The sequence below is a fragment of the Pelmatolapia mariae genome, linkage group LG16_19 (genome assembly GCF_036321145.2).
Source record: "Pelmatolapia mariae isolate MD_Pm_ZW linkage group LG16_19, Pm_UMD_F_2, whole genome shotgun sequence".
In the NCBI taxonomy this organism is placed as follows: Eukaryota; Metazoa; Chordata; class Actinopteri; order Cichliformes; family Cichlidae; genus Pelmatolapia; species Pelmatolapia mariae.
The window spans coordinates 10,612,930-10,635,279 of record NC_086241.1 but is presented as its reverse complement, the minus strand read 5'-3'; the positions used below and the strand labels follow the sequence as shown (position 1 = coordinate 10,635,279).

The window sequence follows — 22,350 nt, the reverse complement described above, 5'->3', positions numbered from 1 at the left end:
CCAAGAGGACAATCCTAAGCTCCTGGAGACTGACTGTTCTCTACCAGCAGAGAGTACGTGTCATTCATGTTAACACACATCTTCACGGCTCTGCTGGTGTCAAATATATATTTTTATCAGATTTGTAAAATTGCAAAAACAACGTATTAGTCTTGTCCTCTCAGGGTTGTCTTGTTTTATTGAAAGCCCCTAAAACATTTCGAAGACAACTTTTAACAAAAGCAAAAAACACAACTTTTTAGCTTTGCTTCCTCAGAAAGCCATTTTATTAATTATTCAGATGCAGAGTTAATGCCACAGCTGTTGTATTGCCAGTCTGTAAGAGTCCCTGAGTCAGAATTAACTCGATTCAGTGACTGTGCAATATCGCACATCATGCAAAAAGTAACTGACTACAGTAAGAAACAATTAATTACAAATTGTGGAAAATGCTTTGTAAGCATCCACTGTGAGTACAGCGTTCCATCTGTGGTTTAATTAGAAGTGAGGCATCGCTGATGTTATTTACAGCTCCAGAGTGTTGAGTGTGACCTTTGCAGATAATTTTGTAAACTGCACCCAGGACAGCTGGGTTTAAATCTTCATCTGCTGTAGCATTTTCTTCACAGTTTAGTAAGATAAACTTGTGGTGCATCTATACCTTTTCTAAAGCTGAGCATCTCATAGTCATCATTTACATTATGTACATAGTTATACAGACTTGATATCTCGTCACACCTTGGACATCCGATTGGTAATGTGTCATTCAAAAGGTCTAAAGAGCAGCTAAATACATCTCTACAATATCTAAAGGTGAGCATGACATTCATCATTTGTGTTATATACATATGTTCAGTTTACACAATCCTTACATTATGTCACACTTGTGTGACTTTATACTGCATGTCAAATGAAAATTGTGGATGTGTTATGATGAATTACGGTGGATGGATGCCTGTGTGAACGTTCTTATGGAGAAGTGATGGAAGGAGGAAATGGTTAAATCAGATCCCTGTGTGGACTCTTGTGGACCCCTCCCGTCGTCTATGGTGTCAAAACTGAGTTCCTTTCACCTGAAGTGCTGCATGCACAGAGAAACTCACACAAATCCAAATAAGTCAAAGGAGTAGGAGTTGCTTTGTGATTAAATCCTTTAATATTCTCAAGTGTTTAAAATTGAAGAAAACATAAAAACAGCTGTAGAAAACAAAACAAAAGCTGAGGCGAGAGGTTCCACTAACTGGATTATCTTTGAGATTTCAGAAAATCGTGCAGCTAATCTAAAGTGTTGTAAATTTTAACGTCACATTTGATCGTATTTAGGAATTAAGAAAATGGGGAGGGAAAAAAAGACATTTGTAATATTTCTTTACTGAATAATAATAATAATTAAAAAAAAAAAAAAAGCATCCAGTGTTAAACATTTTTGCAAATACTGGTTTGCACTTCTCAGCAGCGTCTTCTGCTTCAGAATCTGATTCATACTAAATAAGAGGATTTGATGAGCTAAATTTCTATCTGGTTGTTGGTTTTTATTTGATGGAAAATAGAAGAGACAAGTGAGGATCCTAAAGCTTTTACAAATATTTAAAGTAATCTCAAAGTATCTGTGTAAAAATGTGGATTAATTAAAAACAGGTTTCCTCACAAGAGCTGACTACATCCACGCCAACCTCCCAGCTCTACTAGTACATATGTTTATGTACTTTAAAAAAAAACAACTTTCAGTCCTTCACTACCACAGCGGTTAGCGTCTATGTTTTCACACAAAAACATAAGCAGCACTAATTAAGGCTTGCATGAAATCTGTAGTTAACTTAAAAAAAAAAAAAAAAAGGGAGGTATAGGACATTTAGCTGCTGAAACATGATAAAAAACAAAAAACAAAAAAAAACAGAAGGTAGGATAAACACTACATGTGGCACGGGAAGGGAAGGAGAGCGCACAACATAAAAATACCCTCTCCCCATGTTTTTCTACCATTAGCTTTATGTTGGACCTTGAAACGTGGCTCAAAAACTGTACTGTACTGTAGCAGCCAACAGATAATCTGAGATGTAACTGCAAGCAGTCACGTTTGGGATGCTAAAATCCAGAACTGTATGTGCTTAAGCAGCTGTCTTTAACTGATGTACACAGGATGCATTTAAACAAAAAAAAAAAAAAAACTTTCAGAGGCTAAAACTGGATTTTAAGTCGTTTACTCAGTTTGGGGGATCAAACCAAACAAATGCATGCTGCTCCACCATGCATCATTGTAATGGGAGGGAGGGAGGGAGGGAGAGAGGGTGGAGAGGCAAGTGAGATGTTGGTGCTTGTTTTAAAGGGGTGGCGGATAAGCAATCCCTTGCCTGAGCAAGCCTGACTTAAGGCAAAGGTTAAAATATCAATACTACAGTCTAAATATCAGGAGAGCAAATCAATATGCTTTCAGATGTGTGGCTACATGTTGGTGACCTTTTCCTGGATTCTGGCTCCACTGACAGGTGAGTCATGACTGGTAATCGGCGTGGGTGGCATGTTGAACTTCGCCTCATCAATTAACATCACATTTAGGAGGTCAATTGAAAATGAATGAGAACATGTATGCAAGCTCGTAAATGTAAAAAGACAGAAAACAAAAATGTGTCTGTGGGTTTGGGTTCGGGTTCTGAGGGGCACAAATGAGACCTGTAACAGATGGTAGGTATCCTTGATAAGGACAGTTTTCACATTCAGAGCCCTTGATGTAAGTTTGACACCAGCCTTTCCAAACCAGGGTGTAAAATGGGGTCAGAATATCATGATCACAGCAGTAAGATGAAACAGGGATTTTACCACATGTAAACCACTAAAAATGATGTAGAATTTTGATTCTCCACCCAGGCACTTCTGCTGCTATCCCAGTACAATCAAGGTAAACTGTATCGAACTGTTTGTGTCAAAATAATTACAAATTACAAGGGAAAAAAAGCCTTTTCACCTTCACTGTATTGGTATAGTCGTGCCCAAAGGGATGTAAGAACCATAAGTATGTGGCTTGCTATATACAACTAAAAATGGTAAATTCTGCATGATTTTGGGTGAAGTTGACCCTGTTAAGGAAAACCAGACTGGGCCTCAAGGCACCGATTCCCATTACAAGTCCCACTCAGTGAGAAAAGGGAGGGAGACGTCCTGTATGTTACACACTGCTGTTGTGGAAATGCGCCTCTGCTGGGATGGAGGTTAAGATTAGAAATATGTATTGGCTCGTGTTCTGTGGACAAAAAAGAAACAGCGTGTCACCCACTACCCATTGGCTGATGACTGTGACAGGAAAAGGAGGTAGGAAGTGGTAGTCCATGTGACCTCAGACATGTTAGAAGCTTAATGTTGGGTGTTACTGAGATTTAATGTGATCTGGATTGGGTGTTGGTTTGGGGGTGGGGGGTAGGCTTACTGGATTAAGAAAGATGCAGGGGAATACAATGCTGCATCTCCCCCTCGTTATAATCTGTGATACACCAGAGAGCTTGAACCCCAGACCATCTATACTCCCTCACCCTAGTGCCACTAGAATTGTTAGCTCTGGCCTCTATAATGTTTTCACAGCTGGGACTCCTCCCCAGCCTACCAACTGACTCGACAGTAGGAGGAGAATGGAGTTGGGTTGGGGTGAGACACCGCAGGGTGGCCAACAAAAACGGCCATTCACAGGAGGGAGTGACACTTTAGTTTTGTTTCTTGGCCTCTTGGTTGCCGTAACTGGAACCTGTTTTCTTCACCTCAGTGACCCCTATGAGGCGGCGGATCGCTATAGAGGCTGTAGAGAGCACAAAAGAAAAGGGGGGGGGGAAAAAGAACACAACACGTCAGGAAAAAAAACCTCACGAGCTTTAAATGAAACAAGCTACATCAGTTTTCATTCTGGGCAGGTGACTGGTTGAATTATACATCCATGACTGACCAACTTCAAACAGTCAAATACCCAAAACCACAGGAGCTAAAGAACTTAGACTTTACTCTTTTTGCAAGTACAATTAGTGCCAAAAAAGAACCTTGAAAAGTGCAAAATACTAACAGGACATCAGCGGCAAACTGTCTAAAAGGTAAGGTTTGACCTACCTACGATGAGGAAGAGTATAAAGCCAATAATGAGGAGAGGGGAGCCACTGACGACCACTCCGCAGGCAAAATTGATGAGTGGTGAAAGCAGCAGTGTTGCCCAAAACAGGAAGTTGAGCAGCGTCCACAGCCTGCGCGGTGGGATAATTGTGGGTCCCGGGAACTTGCCTTCCTTATTGTACATTTCCTGTAAAGCATCCTGGGAGTTGGGAAAGATAGTGGTTACCTTTGTGCTTAATTTGATTTGAAACAACAGGAACTGCTGATAAATTTGACATCTGATTAAAAATAAAATAAAGATCAGGATACAAAAACTAGAAAATAAAAAACAAATGGACCCTAGTCATGCTGTGAGAGCAGTGTGTTGATATGGTACATAGTTCTAAGGGTCGTCACCACCTTTATTTTTACATCCTGCATAGGAAATGTCTTTTTCAGGATATCAATACTATCAACAGGCCATAATGGGCTAATGAATGGTTTTATGAGTGTAAACATGGCTTCAGTTATCTGGCCTTCAGAGTCACCACCTGTGTTTTTGACGTACAAAGTAAAAGAGCAGTTTTTCACCACCATCTTCAAAACACCTACTGAGGTAATGTCTCTTGGAAGGATGGAGTTTACCTCGCTTTAGTACAGTCTGAGACGAGTTCTCATGACCCAACACCTAATTAAGATACTTTAGTTTATCCTTTAATTTGTCACCTGCTCAGTATCCACAGGTTATGGTGTCGGAGTGTACCCTCCTGTAGCTTAATGACGTTAACAAGTTCAAGAGTTGTTAATGCTTGGGGGGAAAAAATAGATTGGACTTGATATCAAATTAGAGAAAAAAAAAACTTGTCAGTGAATTCTTTCAGCAACAATGGGAAGTGGAAGGAAAATTTCCATGACACTGGGTACTAGTGCTGGGCGATATGGAAAAAATATTTATCACGATATGAATTATTTTATATCACGATAACGATATATATCACGATATACGACCTGACCTGTGGTCATCTGGAAAGTACGCAGTCTGTAAACAGCGAGTGCCGAGGGTGCAGTCTTTGTTTTGAGTTACCGTAAAGTATGTCGCAAATCTGGGTGCACGTACAGCAGCAAACCACGAGACGGAGTTTCTTTGCGAAAAATATCATTTTTTTATACCATATTATTTACTTGCATAAAGTTAAGAGCATGTATAGTGAGAAGACAACACTAATATATTTGCCACAGGCTATTTAACCCTTTAAGACCTACCATAGAACCAAGTCCGCCAGAGCTTATCTTTATGTTTTTACATGCTGTAGTGCCATTTGTGGGAGTATTTCAAGTTTCCATATATCAATACAACCGTTATAGCCCAAATTTTAATAATATGTATGCATTAAGTCCATAGTAACTACATAAATTGCAAAAACTTGTAGTGCAATAAACTACAAAAAAATTGAAAATCGTTTTTTTGTTTTTTACATATATTTCTAGTTAAAAAAAATTTAAGAGGTGTATCCCTCAAAACTGTAAATACAAAAGTTTCCAACCACGAGAAATTTATTTTGAGTGTCTTCATAGTTTTATTTTTGAGATACACTAATTTTTATATACTACAGGAAAAATGAAAATAAATATTATAATGCATCAAAATAAACTATTTCCAACAGTGTAATTTGAGTTCTAAGCATCCCAGAAACGATACAGAAAAACATAAAGTCAAACATGTCTTTTAAAAACACCAACATAGGCTTATAAGGCCCTTCCGCGAACATGACGTCACTTCCGGTTTCGGGCAGTTAATGGCGGACGTGCGATAGTTCGCACTGACGTATATGCCAACGTAGGAAGTCTTCTGAACGTCGGCAAAGCCTGTTTCTGGAATATTGTGTTTTTGTTGCTGCAAGTTTGGAATATTGTGTTTTTGTTGCTGCAAGTGCTTCTTATGTAATTTTTGCAAAGTTATATGTGGAAGGAAACCGTGACTTTGGACAAGCTAATGGCATAAGATGTAAGTACAACTCCGGTTTCACATGCAAAAAAAAAATTATTGCACTACCTTATGTGGTTCCAGTTCTACAGGGATTTAAAAATAGTTAGGTAAAACGGAGTGTACCTGCTCCGACCAGATGTAAAGGGTTAATTATATATTTCATGTAATAATTTATAAAATTTGGGTTAGTACGATATAAACGATAGAAGACAAATGGCACGATAGACACTTTTCTATCGTCCACACGATATATATCGTCATATCGCCCAGCACTACTGGGTACTAACCCCCCTCCCCCCATATCCCCAAAACAACAAAGCTGTCACCCAAATTAACAGTGATCTGGCATTTTAGGAGTCTTTAATGTCAGATTACCTTCTCCTGGTACAGCTTGTGTAGCCAGTTGGCACACTCCTGCTCATCGTCTGGTATATCCTCCACAGAAAACCGCCTGGATGTAAAACAGCAAATTACCATTGGAAGCAGATACAGTTTACCTTCAGTGTCTCAATATTTGGAAACAGACACATAATGAATAAAGTAATGAATGAGACGATATCTGCAGCCAGAGTCAACCACTTCAAAAAGACCTTGCTAATTTATGCAGCATTTTGCGGAGGAATGGACTGAAATAGAGAAGCAGGAGATAAAAATATGTAGATTGCTGTGACCTTTATAGTCCATCAGGTTTCATTGGAAAGATACACTAGATTATTAATGCCACAAAAAATGTGTTTGTTTTCCAGTTTTGTTCCTTTTCCACCTGTTAATTATTTTGCTCATTTGCTCGTGATTCTGGTTGATGGAATGACAGGCAGCTAATGTGTGTCTAAAGGCCACTACACATTCAGCACAACAAAAAGCAAACCACAATCATAGCCAGCCACACCAAAATAATCACTGTTGAGATAAATTCACATAAACAGCACTCAGGCACTTTTTAAACAACCCTATCGGGTTAATTCAAAAACTTAAACATATTTGCTGAGCAGTTTGCGCACACACACACGCACGCACGCACGCACACGCGCACGCACACACACGCACGCACACACACACGAGAGAGAGAGAGAAAAAAAACCTCCAAGACATTTGGTCTGTAGTAGCAGCTTCTTGCCACCAGGTGCCTCCCTCTTCCCAAACACAATTCCCTCTGATACATGAACATTATCATACTAAGTGATTTCAGGTCACTAAAATACCCAGTATTTTTACCCGTCTTCAGTCAACCTGACTTTGAAACTAAAAACAAAGTGTCCACCACCCTCCTGCTTTCAGCTTTATTTAAGTAAAATCACACTAGTGCTCCAATCTGTCTGTCTATAACAAGCTCCGAGCTCAGGGGAGCACCCTGGCCATTAAAGCTAATGTCCTGGAGCCTAGCCAGTCTCAGTGCCTCTTTGATTATTACAGGACAAAATGCAGTTGGGAGGAGGCCAAAATGCTTAAAACTCATTTATTCTAGTTTACTTGAAGAAACAGCTGAGAGTGCAGTGCCTTATTACAAAAAGTGATTGTTCAAAAGTAGAGAGCGGGCATCAGCGGTGCTTACCTTACAGACATATCAGCTTTGTACTTCTTGCCATTGACAATGCCCAGGAGGGTGGGAGTCTGGTTGTCTTTGAAATTCAGAGTCACATCATACACAGCAGTTACTGTTGAGAGAAAGAAGAGCAGGCTGTAAGCAAAATACAAAATAAAAGAAATGCTCTGAATATTGTTTTTGTGTGACTTGCGCGTGAATGCCACCTGTGCCCTTAAGACACTGCAGTGTGGTGGTGAATCCTTTGGTTCGGGGTAATAGGTGATATTTGAGCTTGGGCAGGCCTTTACTCTCTGCAACCTGCATACTGATTTGGTGCTTTTTCTCTGTAAAGCGGGTGCCCTCGCAGTACAGCAGAAACTGTAGAGAGAAAGGAGGAAGAGTTATGTTAAAACACATATACATGCACACACACGTTTAACAAAAAAACAAAATGAAAAAAATCTCCAGCTTAAGGTGACCTCTTTTATCCTGACCCATCCACTACCCTACTTCTGTTAGCTGAAGTACAATCAAGGTCAACTCAATTTAACAGTACGCTAAAATACAGTCAACTAAGGATACCCGTTTGTGCCATCAACTTGTTGTGTCAGTCTGAGTTTTCTGAATCTATCCATTAAAAAGGTGCAGTTTTTGGCACAAGATAATCATCATAGCTAACAGCAAACTATAATTTTGAAGGTGCAGCTATGTTACTGCAGCCAGTATTACAGCAGATGCAGTTGAAAACATTAGATCTTTACAAATTTATAGACTTGTCAATAGCATTCCTCCTTAATGAAGGCAGGCACAGACCTGACTGGAATTACTACATTGTGTAAGACAATTTTCTTTCAGCTGCAACCCTGACAGTGTTAAACAGTATGAAGAGCCAGTGAAAAACAAAGATAATTAATACCTATTGGCTGATTTGCAAATCTTATTTCACATCACCAAGTATTATGTAGCTATACAAAGGCATATCAAACAACAAAAGTAATTTGAAGATGAAACAAGGAAGGCATTTGTTTCCTCAACTGTATCGCTAATTCGTGGTCGTTAGGGAAGCCACAGAGAGGCTCTGCACAAGCAGAACCTTCTGCATTTACCAAAACCACCCAAACCCTGGAAATACAGAAAAAAAACAAACAAACGTGGAATTACTTGCTAAACCCAAATCCTGCTTTTTACTCTAGGCCTAAGCTGTCACCAGGTAAAACATGATAGATGTAGAGAAAATGTACGTTTTTATTTATTTATTTTAAAGACAAAAGAGGCATTTTGTGGCCTGAAGCATACTGAATGCCTATTCAGTCTGTTTACGCACAGTGGATACTTGTGTTCAAGATGTCTGACAGAAAAAAACCAAACATACAAACTCATGTTGAGGCCCTTCCAATAACCCTGCTGTACTCAGAACTATTTGTGTATCACTGCCAAGATAAATTCAGTAGAAAGAGAAACTGGGGCAAAGGGCAGAAACTACAGCATCAGATTATAGATCATTCTCTTTAAAAGTCTAAAAATGTTTTGTTATGCATGTTCCATCTTATCTTAGTTTGGCTGTGCAGTGATTACTCAATTTGCAGGTGATAGTTGATGCTACAGCTGATTTAACTTAAATGAATGCACCACCTTGTCTGAACTGTTAGAATCACAACACCCATGTATCTTGAAATCAGCAGCAATCCACTGCAACTCGAAGAGGATATTTCACAATCTTGATTGAGCAACTGGGTTGCAATTGAGACACAAGTAGTTGTCTGTAAGATGAACTTTTACACCTAAACCACAGTCCAGGTGACGGACAAACAGTGTGACTATACCTACCCACATATATTCAGGATAGTCTTTGAGCCTGTCTAGGCCTTTGAAGACAGTGTTTCGGTCCTCTTCCCACTTTCTTTTGCAGAAAACAATTTCTAGAAAGTACCACGTCCAGCCAATTAGAGGGACCTTCAGGAGCTCATGTTTGGCTAGCACTTTTGAACTCTAAAGAAGGAGGAAAGACATTTTTATACAACTCTGAGTTCTCACACTTAAGACAAAAGCAAATAATGTTGATAAATGTTAATCATTTGAAGTCTGATGCTCAACTGACCCCTAAAACGCCATATCTTTCACACATGGTCCATCCACACAGAAAGTCAATCTCAAAGTTGTGGTTGAGGATGATGATGACATGCTCCTTGCCAAACTTGTCCACCGTAGCCTGATCGGTGTATAGGGTGCAATCTGTGCCCGACCACCACTCCAGCAGCATCACCAGCTCTGCACAGTGACGATGACGCAGCAGGAACATTAGAAAGTTAGAGGAGAAAATTCATCACTCAGAGCATCTTCAGTGTAAACAACACATTAATGTACTAAATGGAAGTATTTGTGTTACATTATATTTATATTAATCCCTCAAAACAGTCTCTACCAACCCTGCAGAGAATTATCAGCAAATCTTTGTGTGTTTAGGATTCGTGTAATTTTAGATAATTACTCTGGAGCAAATTTAATGTCTGTCATAGGGTTAATAAAAGTAGCTGAAGTCATTAGCAGCAAAAAGCTGACTCTAGTAAGCAGCTGACAGACAATTTTAATGAGTAACTGGTGAAAATTGTGGAGGCTGTAGCTGCTTAGGACTCATTTAATTTAGCTAAAAGGAGACTGAATATAAAGCCCTTCTACACAGAAAGTGTTTCAAACCTTCAAGTGGGAAATGCAGCTGAAAGCCTTTCTATGTAGACACAGCATAATATCCAACAGATGGCCCAAACACAGCTCATTGTATGTGCCACTATTGCCAGATTTGTAATTATTTGCAATCTGTGAATTTCAGAATCAACACTTGACACATTTTCTTGTTTACATATTTAAAAGAAAATTAGCATTTCTACATAAACCTGCAGCAACACACGAGAATCATCTATACTCACGGCTCCAGAGGGAGTAGGAGAGCCGGCAGTTGATTCTGCGATAGAGCTGCCTGTTGATCGGCCAGAGGATGCAGGTGCACAGCTGAATGAAGTTTATAATGAGGCCGCTCACCACAAACACAAAGCCCATCAGCAACTGCAAGATGAACAGGCTCTTCAGGTAGGCCAGCAGAGCCATGGCTGAGGAGCCTGGAGGGCTGAGTGGGCTCCTCTCTATACACTACGACCAACCTGAAGAGGGAGCAGAAAAAGAAGGTGAGCACAGCGAGTGCAAAAGGAAAAAAGACATGCAGGGTACTAAATAAGGAACAGATCAGTGTAAACACAAGGATATCAGGTGTTTGTGTCAGGTGATCCTCAGGCAAACATGCTTTAAGATGTTCAAAAGGGCAATAGTGACTCTTACCACGGTGGAGTCCTTTTACAAGCCCCGTTTACACGGCCCTTCTGCCAGCACCACAGACCTGTGAACAACAGCAGAGGAGAGGCTCAGGCAACAGTGATGGGAGTCAGGCTAGACTGCAGAGCCATTACAGCAGAATTTAATAAATGTATAGTGCCTGTTTCAAACAGGATGAATTATTTTAGCTAATAACAGAAGGAGGCCAGAGAAAGATATGGTTCTTCAGTGTGGGTGAAAGGCGAATCAAAAGGGGAAGGCTATGAAACCTGGCTGACCAAACTGGGTATTTACAGACAAGTTTTGACACTGGATGTAGCTTCAAAAATTGCATCTACGCGGATGTTGTATGTATCACAGAGCTTGTGCAGTATGCCAATATGCATGTGAACCACTTTAGGACAAGTCTTGCAAAGTAACGTGCCACTATTCACACATAATTGATGTCAGAGATGAGCTGATATCATCATCATCATGGATTAATTTTCAGCAGCAGTCACATGAGTACAAAGCTGCATAGCCCTCAAATTTCCAAATTTTAGACAGGAACCTTAAATGCAAAACAAATATTTCAACAGAGAACATCTTAAAAAATGTTTTAAACAAATAAAACTGAACTGACAGCTTCAAATCTCTTCTTCTATGGTGAATCAAATAAAAATGATAAAGTAGTCAGCGTTTTGAAGACATCATCAACCTTGAACATAATTTAAGTTTACGAGCCAGGAGCCCACACAGAGGCCCGGGTTACTGAGTCCTGTCTGGGCTTGTGATTTTCTTGTAGCTTCTCCATTTTCCTCCAGTAGATGAAGTGGGAACATCTTTATGAATACACATAACCAGTTGATGAAAATGAATAGAACTCAGTATTATTCACAGAAGATGTAAATACATTAATCTGTGTGCTACCAGATGTTGTTCTCTTACATAGTGCTTTTCTACTCTGAGCACTTAAAGTGCTTTACACAACTTGCCTCATTCACCTAGTCACACAAGCACTTTTGTGCTTTCTAACATTCACACAGTCACACTCTGAGAGCAACTTAGGGTCAGTATCTTGCACAAGGATATTTGGCATGCAGACTGGAGCAGGGATCAAACCACCAATCTTGCAATCCTCTACCTCCAGTGCTACCTCATATAAGGCAAGTTAAATTAAATGTAAACATATAGAACCAAATAAAACTAACAAAACTTTCTAAAGATACAATGGAAAATAATTGAATAAATAATTCCAGTGTATAACTGAAGTTAATCAGGAATCAACTAGTGAACTTGAAGGAATTAATTCAGCAGAAGTAAAAGTAAAACTCTTCTCATTATGAAAACTAAAGTTGTTTTTTCACAAACATAACTATTTGTGCCAGCAACATCCACATGAGTATTCAGTTGCATAAACTAACATAACTGTGTCAGAAAACAAGCAAAAAGGGAAGCTGTGTACTGTCTGCATGCATGCTGAACAAGGGACAAGCAAACACTGTGTGCTTAGTGAGCGTCCAAATGACACAACAGTCTTCAACCACAGTCTTCAACATGTTATCCGAAACGACTTGTTTCTTGTTCCCGTTAAATATACACAGCATGTGTAACCAGTACCCATCCCTCACAAACAACGTAGACTGAAGACAACGTGTGAATCAGTTAAGAGGGCTAACAAACTATATTCTAAATTGAGTACTTTATCAATTACAACAAATTATACAACTGTAATAAAAGAGGCAAAATTATGAAGTAACCTAATCTACTGCATTAACCCCCTTCCAAGACTGCAACAGACTTCTTCAACGACCATCACAGTGATGAGCAATCCAACCAGTTTTTCACACAACCGTATTGCGGACACAAACCTAGATTACAGTGTGTAGGCAACAAGTCTTATCTGGTGCACTCACTCTCTCACACACTACAACCATATATATGAATTTAGTAGTCTGGGTGTAAAGAAAATTAAATCTCAAATGCACACCTGCAGAAGTTTGGTTAAGTCCCGTCAGACCATCAACATAAACGTGTTTACAAATCTCTGGACATGAAATCACCCTAAACTGTTGAAATACTGTTCCGATACCACCTGAATGTTTAGACAGTTTTTCCAAGCATGCACTAACTCTGCATTATGTTACAGATGTGACCTTTGGTCATGCATACAGCATGAGAGGGAGGGTGAAGTTAAATACTGCACATTTGTCTTATGGCTGAGATGGGTTGAGAAACACTGTGGTTAATGAGGAAGTCCAGAATAAGTCGCCACGAAGCGTTTATAGCAACTACACAAGTAGTCTATAATAGGCTTACTGATAAACTGCAATTCAAGCTTTAAGTTTATACCTTGCCTGTGACTGTCAGTCAAATTAGAAGCACGAAAGACGATTTTTTTACGATTATTTTTATTTCTCCGTTTTAACTTCTAACTGCTAATTTTATAATTGAACAAATGAAAGCACTGTTTTATTTAACCTTTTCTTGGAAGATTTAACTTTGCACACTGATAGCAGCTGATTGTAATGTTTGGCCACAAGCTGCCGATGGAGAAGTTCCCCAACCTTAATTTGCGTTGGCAACCTGCAGCGACTATGAGTGTGTGTCCGCGTGTTAGCTCAGGCGAGTTACTTCTACACACATCGTGAACTTTGTCCCAGTTTTACGCCACACACAGCAGATGTTCCCCGTGCAGCGCTGGAATCAAACTGAGTCACCACAAACTTTCACTCAGCTGCAACTCTCAGCCATGATTCACAGGACAAACTCAATTTTACACACCAGCAATCAAAAGGCACACAGCACATTTAAGAATTAACTAGCCAAAAAAACGAAAAAAAGAAAAGGAAACTCCCTACCTTTTTCTCATAAGCAGATCTTTTTGAAGCTAAACATGTGAAACTGTATAAATTTACACATTTCCTTGAGAATTCACTTGCATACAGTTTTTATTTAACATTTTTATGAAGCCAATATATTGGTTAAACATTGGTAGCCACTAAGTGTTTTTCTATTGTGCTATTTTAATTTTGTGCCAGTTAAATGTTTAAAGATGGTATAAGGGGGACTTTTTTTAACTGCTTTAACTGTTATAAACTTGTATCAGCCTTGATCATCACTAAAAATCTTACTTAGCTTCTACAAATATGTTATAAAGGAGATGACTCAAAACATGCCAGTAAACAAGACATTTACTGTTGACACATTTTCTACATTTTTTTTAAACATCTTTGTGCAGTGAAATTTCTTTTTCAGACAACACCATGATCATACAGTATTCTGTGGTAAGAAACCTGGTCTTCTAAGGCTGTATTCAGTGAGAAATCTACAGAAATCTACAGATGACGTGCACCTCACTGGAAATGTAACTACAAGTTAGATCAACACAGCTCACTATTGTGAGCGGAACCACCAATTCATTCTGCACATTTCTAGCTATTTTTCCACTGCAGATTTACATTCATCAGTGAAAATGTCTCTATATACAGTATAATAATCATAGCATCAATATAAGACCTCACAAAGGTAAGCATGATTCTTGGAGGGAGATTGCTAAAAGTACTGGAACGGATGTGAAACAATGTACAAAGAAGTGGAAACATTTGAGAAAAATACATTTGAAAAGGAGAAAGTCACATTTATTTATTTATATATCATAGCTAGCACTGGATATAAAACACCAGGACACCGCCACAAGGTAATTAACATCAGCCACATAGGTTACATCGTAGGTTCTATAAAGGCCTGAAGTCTAAATCAGGCATTACAGACAGGATGACTATGAGTCCTCTACAACATATATGTTCACTCCATTTGGACTTTTTTCTGTTGGCTACTGTAATGTATTGGTACTGCAATAAAACCAAGGCAAGGCAACTCATTCTGTCAGGTGAACCGGCCAAGTGCCTGATTGGATCAGCATTCGATGTCAGCTATTTGGGTAAGTAGTTCAGTGTTAAGACTACTGCTTTAATGCTCACATTCACCCTTTCCCTCAATAGGATGAGAATCTCAACAATACTGAGCTTAAAACACCAACATAAATTTAAGTCAAACAAAACTTTTTTGTGCAAAAACCAAACATACTAACATAGAAATACTCTGGAAATTGAACTTGGTCTGTCATACAAGACATCCTGAAAAACACAGGAAAAACAGCTGGTGGATGTCCAGCTCCCTGAGGGTGATGGGCCCACCTGTAAGCCCACACAACCTGGAGGGAAGATTAGTACTGCTGACTGTGTTAAAGCTGCTTAAGGCTGGACAGCTGCTGCTGCTCTGCATCACCTGAATATGACTTCTATACCAACAAATACCAGCTGCTTGCTAGAAGTCTTTAAAAATGAGAAATGTACATTTAGAGACACTAGTTAAATTATGGAAAAGTTCAACCACATCTTGGCAGGAACTGCTCCTCTATCAAAGCATTTTAATTATAAAAACTTACTTTGGCCTTCAAACGTCTGTGCTCCACTTACAGCAGGGAACAGCCGAATGATGCCTAGGCTGGACTTCAACAGCTACTAGTCTCTAGCAAACACCTGGGTTTTTCCTGGCACTAAATTTGCCTTTGGTGGGTGAAGTAACCACAACTGACCTTTTTGGCGGTCACCAAAATATACCTAAAAATGGTAGGATGCATATTAAGTTGTACCATTGCAGCATATTAACGTCTTAATATGCTGGGGAAACAGGATACAACACTTGTCTCACATTCAACTTACCAGTAGACATAGTAGGCCATTGCCATGAACACCATCGCCCCACAGATCCCAGTGAAGATCATGACAGCACTCTGGTTCAGCATTTTGGCTTCTGGTATTCCACCAGTTCACAGCCAGAAAAAATATATACTAAAAACAAAACAAAGAAAAGGCCTGCAGATAGCAGAGGATAGTCACAAGCTGCCCTGCTTTGTCGCCATAATAATCCCACAGAAGGGAAGAGGGAGATTATGATGATGACAGCGAGAACACAGTCAGATCCCAAGAACCTGTAGGAGGAACTGCCTAATCAGCACAATGAGTTTACCAAGGACCAATGAACTCACCCATGAACTCAAGAGTTATTAAAAAGCATAAATCTTCATTTAAATCAGCATAAAGTAAACACCTCAATGAATTGTTATCAGATTCGGCTAAACAATACTAGAAGGAAGTCTAGAAAGACAGACAGCTCACTTCAGAAAGGAAGGAGTCACACATACTGTTTGCAGTGTCTTACAAGCATTCCCATCCTCTAATCCTGTGGATCAGATTAGTGCTGATTAGCAGGCTATGGGCACCCTGGATATGTCACATTCAATTAACATTAACAAAGAGAAGGCCCAGTCTCTGCCCAGCCATAGTGAAGTAAAGAGAATAGCATCTGTTACGCTAAAGTAACCAATCATAATTTACTGTATTGTGATTCACCTTGCCATAAGCTGCCTGTTACTAACATCTTGCATCATGAAAGTGATGGATTCAAAGAAATGATCAGCAATATCCTTGAAAAATCTCTTCATGTGATATCTAGTCATGTTTTCTTACTGGTGCAAGCAAGGTTTTTTACTGGCTAAAGATGGACCCTTCAGAGGATGGCTATATGTGTTACCACAATTTGTTAACGAGTCTGATTTACCTTACTTAACAGAGGTCTATGAATTTTCTGGTATTTTTTGGTCATTTTGTTAAAACAAATCAATATATATTTAAGCTTGAATAACTGAAATTCCACTTAATAAAACTAGTCAACTAGTTAAGTATATTTATTACAGCCCTAGTGGGTATTCACAAAATTCTTTGATGGGATCTGTAACAAATGACCACAAAGCCTGAATCAGAATTCAGATTATTGGCATGTCTTGGGGTTACAGGTCCATCCAAAAAAAAAAAATAAAATAAATAAATAAATATATATAACCTATTGCTTATGTTGTTTCAAACAGTGAAACGTCAGCAATAAGTTACCACTGTAACAACCAGCCAATCTCAGGCTATTGAATCGGTCAACAGTAACAAGGTGGTAGTAACAACAGACAGTTTTCAAAGATGGATGCAGTTAATATCGCAACATGCTTAGTAGCTAAAAACCTGTCGATCACAAGTCATAGGAAAATAATGATATCATAGACAATCCTTCTTTCTGAGACTTAGCATGAAAAACCTCTGTAAACTGCACTCATATAAAATAAAACATTTAGTCAATTCTGTCTACACAATGGCAAGTCTGCCCACCTGTCAAAGCTGGTTGCCCATTAATTTCATATTCAACTCTAACCTGAATATTATATGCCATGCCGGCATCCTCTTTCCTTGACAGTACCTTGGGTAAGGAAAGGATTTACTACAGATCTCCATTACTCACCCACACAAAGATAGCACACAGGGCTAGCGGGCAAGTTACCAAAGGCTTCGGATACTTGCACACAGTTAATGTTAATGTGGTCCGGACAAACTAGCAGACAGAGGCATAAATAAACTGTCAAGTGATAGCTGAAGAGAGTAGGTTGACATTACAGTACAGTTCTAGGGTCTTACCACCGGGTGTTAAAGCCAAATACCAACGGAGATAAAAATACATGGTGATAGCTGGACAATGAAGGTCATTCATATTTCAAAGCATGAAGAGCTCTAAATCCCTGCACAGCACTACTGAGTGTGTTTTAAAGCCACAACACTTACTACACAAGAGACAAATGTAATTCTTGGCAGCTAAAAGAACACTTAAAGTGCATTTAGTTTCTTTGATTATGATCATGCACGCACAGGAAAGAGCATATGCTGGAATAATGATAATAATAATAATACAGCAAGGAAGATTAAAAGGTGAACTCAACCTGCTGTATTTGCCAAAAATGTGGCTCCAAATGTGAACCTGCCGGCTGAGCTCATTATCATATTTATACTGGTTTGTTTATGTGTGGTGAAAAAAAAAAAAAAAACTATGATCCTACTAATGTGTATTGGCTGTGTAGCCATCTGGGACCATTTAAAACTATGAAAATAAAGCAATCTCACCTTTGCATGGTGTCAGTATTACAATAATCACAGCAAGCATTATGGAAATCTAGTCAAACATTTTATGCAAAGCTTCTAGATAAGGGTTTATCACTGAGGTTAGGTGAAAAGCTGGCTGATGTAAAGAGCCTTGGATCATTTAAACATTAGGTCCTTCAACACAAGATCGTTTAAAGGTGGGAATATTATGCTGCTACTCCCCTCACTGTTCTGTATAAGACTACAAAGGTTAACAAAAAGAGGGTCAACTAGTAAGAGCAGGGAGAGTTATGTGAAATTCTTAGACAGTCTGAGTATGAATGCACTAGGCTGAATATGAATGCAGTTAATGAATGCTACAAAAGTTTGGCATTGTTCACCCCGATGACACTGCTTAGATAAAGTCTTAACACATGTCTCAAAGTCCAATAGGACAATACTATGCTTGATTACTAGATAAAGGAGATCAATAGGTTACGACTTGTAAACGAGCAAGTCATGGCACTTTGGACCAACAGCTGGTTCAATTATTAATAGCATATATACGTCAACGATGCCTTTAGGTATAAGGGCTGTGCGATATGACCAAAATCTCATATCCCGATATAAGACATTTATCGTCCGATAGCGATATAAATCACAAAAATATAACATTTTCTGTAAATTCTGTGAATCTCGGGCAGCTCGACTTGGTGAGGTGTTTCCAGCTGGGCGTCGTGTACCTGGAATCGAGTGTTTTAACCTCTGCATGAAACTATATATTTTTAGACATAAGTTGTAACGGCCGCTGTTTTCTTTGTGAGTATTTATTACACGGCGTGCTGCAGGGAAAAGCCTGTTCTAATGTTTGAGTCTAAGGTTTACTTTTTAGCACCTGGCGGCTCTTTTTTACTTCTCATCCGTAAATACTCTGCATACTCTTTCACGTGATTCAGTTTATTTTGAAAAGTCTCAACAGGATCTTGAGCTTTATTGTGAAAGGTTTATGTGGAAAATAAACAAGCGGACAGGCGGTGATTTTACTGTCGTTGTTGCTAAAGACAACGCATAAAAACAGGCGCTTGTCCGTCTGTAGTGTGGTTATATTAAATATAAGAGAAAGAGAGAACTTTAAGAAATTAATATAGCCACTACAGTGACCATCAAGACGATGAAAAAATATTGCCGTAAATGTTTATTTTGCGACACCACGAAACAAACGATAGCGTAAAATGAAACGATAGATGTTTTTATATCGTCATCCGATATATATCGTTATATCGAACAGCCCTATTTAGGTAGATACTTCAGTATGTCCACCAGTGTAGCACTATTTTATTGTGTATCCCACTCTGTTTAAACTATGAAAAGGCTGATTTTATTTTTAACTTTAGTGAAAATACACCTAACAGGTAAATGTGCCGGATGCAGCCATTTTGGATATTAACCTGCTAGCTCCCTAGCACAAAGTCCGATCTGATGTCCAACAGCTCTGATGTGGAGATATTGTGCTGGGTTTTTTTGAGCATTGACTGTAGCAGTGGGCAGAGCTATATTTTACCTAGCTACCCCAGCCTTCTTTTATTGACTTACTGTCGTTATCTTTGGTAGGATTCATGGATTTCTCCCTTTTGTTTCTTTGTACCATTGTCTTAAATCCTAGGAACTAGTGTTTTTACCCTTTTTTAAAATCCACCTTTCCCCCCACTGAAATCATATCGAGTCTGGCATTCACCTCCTGCACCATCTAAACAAAAAGCACCATTGCCTCCATTAAAAAGGAAGAAAATCATTACATTTTAGTGCAGAACTAGTGATTCTTTTTAAAAATTTCTATAACATGACACTGGTGCTTGTAGAAGATACACTTTTACTGCATTGTCAGTGTGTTTGGGATCATTGGTCATGCTGACAAATTAAATTGTGGATTATCAGATGCTTTCCATGTGATAGTGCATGGTGGATCAAAGACCTGATGGGACTTCTCTGCATTCATAACGCCATCTATTTTGGCAAGATTTCCAACACAACTGGCTGACATGGAGCCCTAAACCACAACAGAGCCTCCGCCGTGTTTTACACATGTCTACAGACACTTATTGTTGCATCTCTCTCATTAACTCCTCTTTACATATTGACAACACCCTTTCCCTAAGACCAATTCGGATAAAGCTTCAATGAACAGTAGATGGCTCAACTCATGTCCCTGTTTTGTTTGTCTTTTTTTTTTTTTAAGGACATGACCTTCAGACCTATTCATCTGCTATCTTTTTTTTTTTATCCTGACACATCTTCTGTAAACTTCTTTATGAATGTTTTCAGTTAATAGCCGTTTTGGAATCAACTTGTTGGTGTGAAAGTTCAAGGTCCATGTAAGCCTGTCAAACAATTATTTTTGACATTTTTTGTAGAATCAACTAAACAAGTGTAACTTGTTCTAGTAACAAAGTGCCTAAAGATACTACTTAAAATTTGTTATACAAAACAACTTAGTACAATAAACAACACTGGTTCTTCCCCAGCCTTAGGTTCCTTTTTTTAATTTTAATTCGTAAATGATTTGTGTCAGTGTCAAGAGACTTATAAAGCAAAAACAAAAAATATCATTCCTCTGAAAATCATCAGGTACAAGGACTGGACTGAGAATGGGGGGGGGGAAGCAGTCAATGTCCAAACAAAAACTTAAAGACCTAGAGCACTATTGCTCTTTAAAAACATAAATGGCAGCTCAAGACTTATACAGGATTCATTGATCTTGTAAAATAACTAAAAAATGAATAGCAGCAGTGATCCAGTCTACATATCCTCCTCTCAAGGTCAATTAAAGGCATGCATAAACACCAACAAGTGGCCCTATATGGCAGTGTGAAGCAGTGCGTGCACACTTTACCATTCAATATTTAATATAAAAAAGTGAAGCTTTATTAACGGACTTCCCTTTTGCCCTTCTGGTTTTACTCTTAGTAATATGAGACCAAGCTGTCTCTTGCACCAAGCAGTCACATTATCAACACTGGTTGAATTTAAAAAAAAAAAAAAAAAAAAACGTTCTGGTATAAAAATGCTGGGAGTTACTTGCCTGTCACGCACTGCTCGTCCAGCTGGTTAAAAGTGAGGTTCAAGAATAAAGTTAGCACGGGTTAAAACAGCCGCAGACTTCAATGAACTTTAGTAACCTCAAGAGTCGTACGAGATCTGTACGCAGGTCAACTCGGAGCCAGCTGGCGCATACGACGTAAAGCGTGACAGAGCGGGGGTGCAGTACAGCAACATTTAACTACGAAAAATGAATCCAGTCATAGTTTACCATGAACTCTAGCATATCATACCTTAGTGTCAAAGTGTTGCAGCCCTACCTACTGTATCTGAATGCAAATGCTTAAGATGTCTGTATGCACCAAATGCGGCATGCCTGGGCTGATAAATGCTCAGAGACCAACTAGCCAGCAGGTCCCTTCAATCCCACCACTGACACGGCTTATCTTTTGTCACACATGGCTCGGCTGCGGCCGTTAAGCTAGCTGCTCTGTGAAGTCAAAGTTGCAGGCACACACACAATTCCCTCAGAAGAAGACATTAAAGAAAAAGCCACCCCAACTGTCTTAGCTAGTGCTAATAGAGATAGTAAATGTGTGAACACTGGTTCGACTAAATGAGCCGAGCAGCACAGGAAAGACAGGTGCTAACGGTACAAGCTAGCATGCTATATAAGCAACATCCACACAGCGAGGCTTAAAAAATGTTTTCTGGCGACAGGATGGCGTTTGTTAGATTGACTCTTTAGCTGCTAATCACTGCCAACTTTTCCCCCATATACCCCCCATCCTAATAGGTACCCGTTATTATCTTAAGCTAGTTAGCCAGTTCCCGTTAGCAGCCAGTGTCAGTGTCAGCCTTACCTGAAGATTATTCGCTGGGGACTCGGTGGGTTTAGTTACACTTTTTCGCCGCTTTCTGGCCTTCTGGGGGCATAAAATGAGCCTGTCAACAAACGCTGCCCTACTCCGTCGGTTTCCAGAGACGCAATAAAAGTGACTTGAGGCAATAGGATTTGCAGGAGCTCTATTGTTTGTCGGTTAAAGCCCCACATTTCCTCCAAACCCATCTGAAGGTGGCCTGTCCTACATCCGGTCCAGCCCCTCATTCATTTTCACAGAGATGCACAAAAACATGCACAGACGTACAGCAGCGCACTCCCGCCGCTGCTGCAAGTTTAGTTACAGGTAAGAGCAGATAAAGGCCTATAATGTCTGTTTTTATTGATTTTCTGCTACCATTTGCAAAGATATGTTTATTCCATACAGCGCAGCAGACTAGTGCAGGGATTTCTTGTCCAATCAAATTTAGGTTTTTACCCCCTTAAATTTTCTGTTTCAGGAAGAAAATCTGAATCTTCAGTTTCAAAAAAAAAATTATATCATATTGTAACATCAAAATAAAAGAAAGTCACTGTTTTTAAACTCGTTGGGTTTTTTTAACATGACTACTATTACTAACTGCCTACATTATTACATATCAGCCCTATACTC

General features: G+C 39.2%; 1 protein-coding gene across 2 annotated transcripts; it reads right to left on the bottom strand.

Annotated features, from left to right (window-relative positions):
* Positions 1-998: 998 nt before the first annotated feature.
* Positions 999-21,916, bottom strand: agpat3 (1-acylglycerol-3-phosphate O-acyltransferase 3). Of its 2 annotated transcripts, none has more exons than XM_063496628.1 (10): positions 21,721-21,916; positions 10,887-10,944; positions 10,481-10,711; positions 9,655-9,824; positions 9,384-9,545; positions 7,781-7,934; positions 7,584-7,686; positions 6,407-6,482; positions 4,066-4,264; positions 999-3,763 (listed from the first exon to the last, which is right to left on the bottom strand). In XM_063496628.1, the coding sequence occupies exons 3-10, from the start codon at positions 10,656-10,658 to the stop codon at positions 3,672-3,674; spliced, it is 1,134 nt and encodes a 377-aa protein (XP_063352698.1). In that variant the 5' UTR covers positions 10,659-10,711; positions 10,887-10,944; positions 21,721-21,916; the 3' UTR covers positions 999-3,671. The 2 variants fall into 2 exon arrangements, with proteins under 2 accessions (XP_063352698.1, XP_063352697.1); XM_063496627.1 differs by lacking the exon at positions 21,721-21,916 and adding an exon at positions 15,587-16,048.
* Between the last annotated feature and the right edge of the window lie 434 nt (positions 21,917-22,350).